Below are 6675 nucleotides of genomic sequence, written 5' to 3'. Positions count from 1 at the left end.
CACCGAAACTATGCCCCATAAGAGACTGTATAAAATGCAAAACTGTAGCACTGCTAGCGTCACTACGGACAACTATGGAGTTCTAGTCCGTTGGTTGCAACTGAGCAAAAGTCTTTTCACTATTTGGCGGCAACTTGGTGTAGATTACATTGAATTCAGTCGTGGCGCTAGCAGTGTGACAGTTTGGGCATAATTTTGGTACGCTCAAAAATAATAAATTGGACAAAAGAATTTGTTTGCTGTAAAAATGGGTAAAGTGGGTAAGGCGAAGTGGTTATGTTTACATATTTTATGAAGCAATCATTGGTCGTTTGAGGTGACGGAATCGTGAGGTATCAAATGGAGTAGGGGCTTTCATGCAAGATTTTCTTTCCCGAATTCGACGAATAAACAAGAGTATAACAAATGATGCAAATGTTTTCAAATAATGCAAAGTTTTACCGATTTCACTATTTTGTGCAAAAAATCCACCGATCTTGGCCGATATGTGAAGTGTATGTTCTGGAAGTGGACCCTCAGGATGGGCCAAGGGATTGTCAAACCATGGTCTGGTCTGGTCCATCCAGAGGATCCACCAAAACCCACTTCCAGAACAATTAATTATCAAAAAATACCCGAATATAACCGATATTTTACAGATATGCCGATATTCCGCCGATATTTCAACGATATTTCAACGATATGCCAATATGCAACGATAATGCAAATTTCATCCAATAAAAATACATGAAAACCCCTAGTAGTGGAGGGTTTGGATTGAGGAGAAAAAGTGTTTTTGTTCAAACCATGTAAGTTCGGACTCGGGATACCCTCTTTAAATCGTCCGAGCTACCTCTCAATTTATTAGTTATAATATGGTGTTGTGGCAAACTTCAGTAATTGTGATGGCCTTTGATTCTCATAAAACCATTGTCATAGTTCAAGGTTGATTAATTATGTGCTTGTGTGTGCATGAAAATATTTCAAAATTTCCGTTAAACTCAAATTGGAATAGCCTTCCCACACTAGGTGTGTGGAAAGGTAAAATTGGTTTCCCTCTGTACAGATTCACTTCATCCTTTCGAATTGAATCAATAATGTGACATAAGTTGCGATAGCCGCAATGATCTGTAAAATCAAATGATCAAATTAATTGCGAAAAGTAAATTTTTCCGACGCAAAACCAATATTTTTTACGAAAACATGATTCATATCAAAAACAACGGACGTACATTGTAAAAAAGGGGCCAATCGAAATGAAAAAGACCACAAGTTGCCACGGGATGTTGATACGCTATTTGTTGGGATACATACGTCAACTAAGAATTAAATGAAAAACGTCATAAAACCCGAGAAATCGGGATTAAAAAACCCATACTTATGGATAGAAAAGTTGTTAAAAAAGTATGCAAGAAAAAATATTATATTTTAAATATATCAAAGCCAAACCTCTGCGGCCACATCTGAGTCATTGCATGTATTGATGTTATCGTGTAGTCCCTTCAAGATCGCTTTGCCCTATCACATGAAAATCATAAATTTTGCCATTGAATGTTCGATTAAGTGGAATGAAATACCTTCCGTGCAATCAAACTGCCGCTATAAATAACCAGTATTGTAATCGGTGCATAATAAAATGTACAAATGAGGTTGAAAGATAGACGATCCATTTCACTATGTCCCCCAAGATATTTATAAATAGCCAAAAATACTAAAATATAATACACAAATGCGACCCCAATGTAAACCATGACCTGAAACGGAAACTCCGAATGAGAATTAAAACGGAATTTTGAAGGACAGAAAATGACCTGGAGTGAATAGCAGCGATTAATCATTTCCATAATTTCAGTCAGCTTATCATGTTGACTACCAATAAACTTAATTATTCGAATTCTCTCCATTTGTCGTCGTTGCGGTGAGATAGCCGAATTGCCGCCACTCGTAAAATGCTTCCTACAACGACAATAAAACAATAACACCAATGTCTAAATATAGAATATGGTTTAGAAATTACAGTAATATTGTGTCCAACATTTCGAAGCGTTCACAAAGTTGATAAATCATTACAACATAGGTTATATGCACCATATCAACGACACTAGTTGTGTGACAGTACATATAAAAGACTTTCAGCCCTCCTCCCATTATGAAGTTTTCGCGAAATTGTCGAAATAAAAGAATAGCCAAAATAGGTGTCAGAATAGTAAACACGAATGTTCCCAGGTACCAATAGAACATTCGTCGACGCTTCGTTTCGTAGTCCAAGTCAATTTCATACTTCATCATCTATGCTTGAACGAAAGTTTCTAGTCAATCAATCAATAATATGGAAAAATTGTAATGAATACAAACTAGTTTATCAAAACGGGCAAATCTTTGCAAAATATTTGTAAATCTGGATCGATTATACATGTCCATTGCAAGCAATAAGGGAAGTGAGGCAACCTGGACCAATCCAATCAACGAGTCACAGGAAGCCAAAAAATTATTGCTACTTTGCAAATCGACCGATAAGAGATACAGCGATGTAGCGAATAAAAGCATCAACATTTTGATCGCAAACCAAAGCAAATCAAGCATTTTCACGCGGGCTTTTTGAATGTCACCATTCGCATCACACTCGATTGAAAATGGCAAAAGACCGAATATACGAGAAAAAATGTACATTGGACGAAAACAACTGATTAAATTCATGTTTGAACCGCGCACTTTTGTAGTTTGACCGGCGGGTGTGATTTTAGACACATCTGGAATCAAATTTTTATTCGAATCAAGCATTTTTCGAAAAAAAAAACTTTGGGTGAGAAAATAGGTCCAGCGATCAGGAGAGTTTAAAGTCGACTGAATATTTAAGGGACGCACTTCACTTAATATATCATCAGAAGAAATTGAACAACATTTTATTATATTTGAATTAGGTTTCTATTTTTGAGATACAACACATATATTAAGCTATAAATTTGATTTTTTAATTCATTTTTTAAAGCATCTTAAATTATGAATTCCGTTGAAAATCAACATTCGTGCATTCATGATATCGTGGTCGTGTGTTTGACTTTTCAACGTAGTTTTATTGATGAGCCAAGTTTACTTCTCTGCACACAATTACTTCATTCTATCGAATTAAATCAATAACGTGACAAAAGTAGCGACCGAACCAATCACCTGGAATTAAAGTCATTACATTTAATGACGAACATTTTTTAGATTTACAAAACGAGAAAAGGGACAAATGTAGGCTTGGAATGAAAATAACCGAATAGCAGGGACTCATGGGTGCATGCGTGAGTTAATCGCTTTCCAAAAAAGTGCCATTTTAACAATGAAGACCTTTTATAATCCCTTCAAGTATTGTTTCTAAGCACACATGGGACTTTGAGTAATTGGAAAAACATCGAGGGGGATAATCAAAAAAGCTAATTCGATTTACTATTTTATGTACTATTTTTATTAATATAAATCGTGCACAAAAGTGCAATTTTTTCAAGTGCTCAATATATATTGTTTTCCCGAACCCGACCAGAGCCCGACCGAAACTATTTTTTTTTTTTTTTTTAATGAACAATTCATTTTGGTCACACTTTACAGTCTTTTAAAATTAATAATTTTTCGAAAATATCGTCATCCATGGATTGCCGCTGAGGCCGTAAAATCATCTCTAAAAAAATATTTTTTACATTAAAATTTGTTATGTAGTAAATTAAGTAGAATTTTTTTTACGTGCGATCGAGAAAAGTCTTTCGACTGGGGCGGACGAAGAAAGTATCGAGTTGTATTTTATGAACAAATGACGGATAAACTACTTATTACTAAATCCATAAAAAAATTTAATAGAATGTTTTCTTCTTGATTTGATTTGTTTAATGACGATATTTTCGAAAAATTATTAATTTTAAAAGACTTTAAAATGTGATCAAAATGAATTGTACAATGAAAAAATGTTTTAAAATATATTCTGATTGATTTGATTTGATTATTCAAATAAATATAAAAATTGAAATCATTTGATTTGATGTACACTATTCAAATCAATTGAATCATTTGATTTGATTTAAAATATACTCGACCATCCAAATCAAATCAAATGATTTAATTGATTTGAATTGTGCCTTCCAAATCAATTTATTTTATTTTTAATTTTGATTTAAAATCCACTTTTGAAAGCCCTGCGTTCGGGTCGACCTCTGCTATAAATTGTATGAACGATTTATTTCGTGCTATCAAATTGAATCAGTTAGGTCAAATATGTAGTGATAGCAGCAATCATCTAAAAAAACAGAGATATATTTTCTTTTATACGGTAAACAATTTTCTCTTTAAACGTAACGAACATTGAGCAAAAAAGTCCAATTGAAATCAAACAATCCACATGTTGCCACCGCAACAAGTGGGCAAATTAAAATGATCTACTATAGGACAATAAACAAAGCTCCGAATATATATTTGAATAGGAAATCTTCAAAACAAATGGGCATGAATTTTGATAAATGAAGACTTGGACGCATAGTTTCTGGGTCAGGGTAATCATCAACCTTAGAGAATAGATTGATGAGAAAAAAAATCGCCAATTTGAAAGTGAAAATCTTGCTTTTAAGTTTTCACTTTTGTCACGAAGTTTACACTAGATCAGGCCAGATTTCCAGGGAGTAATTTTCAAAACTATATTTCATCTAGTGTATTGTACCATTACCGAGCAAAGGACCTTTCCTCACCCAAAACTACAAAAAATTATGATTCAAAAACTCCTAGCAATTTGAAAGAATATTCCTCTCATTAAAACCACTTGAAATTTTGAGAAAATTTTCTCGGCAAAGACCCTAGAAAATTTAAAGATTTCACCTCTCATAGTTTCAATTGCAATGATTATTGATTATACCACTTCATTTCAGGTGCTAACATAAATTTTATTTAAGATTTAATTGTGCAATTGTGCAACCCAAAAACATTAATTTCACTTCTACATAAAAGAATAATTGCCCAGGAGAATTTAAAAGACTTCATCGTTTCATTTAATGTTATCAAATTGAATCAATATGGTCAAATAGGTTGTGATGGCACCAATCATCTACAAAATAGACAAAAATGACCTCAACACGCAAAGTAATTTTCTTAAAAAAATAAACAGTCACAAACGTTGTATAAAAGAGTCCAATCGAAAAAGAACAGTTCACATGTAGCAACCGGATGGCGATTTTGTATTTGTTGCGATGCACAGATTAACTATTACAAACAAAATGCAATAAAAAGGCACTAATAAACCAGTCTATGTATTTCGGATGGATATCCATCTATGAATCTACGGTATGTCGCTACGTATATGTGTATCAAGTTCCGCACGTACCTGTGTCGGTATTTTTCGTGTAGCGACATACCGTAGATTGTTTGTGCGACGAACACAGCTTTGGCTCTGTGCAGTTGCGTTAAATATCCAGATATTCTAAAATATCTCGGATGGATATCCATCCGAAATACATAGACTGAAATAAACTGTAAGCAAAAAAATTGTAAGGGGGAATGTACCTCTAAAACTATATCTTCATCATAGCAATGGTTGGCAACATCATGTAAAAGTTCAGAAGTCTTCTTTCCCTGAAAAATAAAGTAATCATGTAAAGAAAATAGCTAGATTAAGTTCGTTTGTGTTGTACCTCAGATTTTATAAGACTTCCGCAATAAATGACCATCATGGTGAATGTCATTGGGATTGTGGAGACGAAAGAGTGGGCAACTGCAACAGCCGTAAATATTTCATTATTTTGAATAAAATACCGATAAATCGACAGAAATGTCAGAATACAATAAACAAATGTAAGTCCGACGTACAGCATTATCTGAAACGAATTCGAACTTTCATCATTAAAACAATATATTTTCAATAGTTACTAGCTATGGAACAGAAAACGAACTTGAATTGAGAAGCAATGGTTAATCCTTTTCATGGTTCCCGTTAGAATGCCGTGTTGTGAGCCAATAAATTTGATGAAATCAATGACTTTGCCCTTGTTATTGGTGATTTTCACCACTGATAGTTCACCTTTCATGAGATTTTCCCTAGATAAAGGTATAAATCATTAAAATGTCCATATTGATCCTTCAAATTTGATATAACCAACCACAGCAATGAATTTAAAAGATCGATTCGATCACGCATGAGTAAAATGAGCACAATGTATGTTGTATGTAACATGGCCTTTATGCCACATATAAGAACTGAAAGGCCGAGGTATCTTATCATTTCAGGAGATATATCAATTTCTTCATTAATATGGAAAGAGAAATACGAGAGGGTCGGTATGATAAAGATGAATGCAGAGGCCATCGAATACAAAAATGAAATATTTTGACATTTCCTCTCGTAGTTCAAATGAATGCCATATTTTGCGATCTTTGTTCAAGAAAAGAATTGAATTAATGTGAATAAAAACCATTGATTAAAGTCAGGCTGCTTACCTTTTTATCAAAACTGCTGAAGTTTTTCACAATCTCAATGAGTTTCTGTCGATTGTAAATATCGCAAATGGTCATTATTGGTGCCAAGATCAGTTGAATACACACACTAAGACCACCGCCAACATCCAAAATGCGTGATACTTGTGTGTGGCTGCCAGGATGCATACTTTGAATATAAAAAAGTAACACACATGTTTGCAAACAAATTGAAATTGTGAACCATATCAAATCGAACCATTTAAT

The 6675-nt window shown here is 33.8% G+C and overlaps 1 protein-coding gene across 1 annotated transcript; it reads right to left on the bottom strand.

The window, feature by feature from the left end:
* Positions 1-265: 265 nt before the first annotated feature.
* LOC116347959 lies at positions 266-2159 on the bottom strand. Its single transcript, XM_031778784.1, has 6 exons — positions 1997-2159; positions 1791-1935; positions 1557-1733; positions 1429-1497; positions 1212-1298; positions 266-1107 (listed from the first exon to the last, which is right to left on the bottom strand). The coding sequence occupies exons 1-6, from the start codon at positions 2125-2127 to the stop codon at positions 1048-1050; spliced, it is 669 nt and encodes a 222-aa protein (XP_031634644.1). The 5' UTR covers positions 2128-2159; the 3' UTR covers positions 266-1047.
* Positions 2160-6675: the final 4516 nt, after the last annotated feature.

Source organism: Contarinia nasturtii, unplaced genomic scaffold (genome assembly GCF_009176525.2).
Source record: "Contarinia nasturtii isolate CC-2019 unplaced genomic scaffold, AAFC_CNas_1.1 Cnas_scaffold_2208, whole genome shotgun sequence".
NCBI lineage: Eukaryota > Metazoa > Arthropoda > Insecta > Diptera > Cecidomyiidae > Contarinia > Contarinia nasturtii.
Note: the sequence above shows the minus strand (reverse complement) of the source record. Positions and strands in the feature narration are given on the sequence as shown.

What these genes read in the sequence shown, in the direction of transcription:
- LOC116347959 (XM_031778784.1), bottom strand. Translation starts at nt 2,127, where the DNA reads ATGGGAGGAGGGCTGAAAGTCTTTTATATGTACTGTCACACAACTAGT. An exon ending in ATGTTGGACACAATATTACT is followed by an intron (nt 1,936 to 1,996) that starts GTAATTTCTAAA and finishes TTGTCGTTGTAG; the next exon opens with GAAGCATTTTACGAGTGGCG. An exon ending in GCAGTTTGATTGCACGGAAG is followed by an intron (nt 1,498 to 1,556) that starts GTATTTCATTCC and finishes TTCATGTGATAG; the next exon opens with GGCAAAGCGATCTTGAAGGG.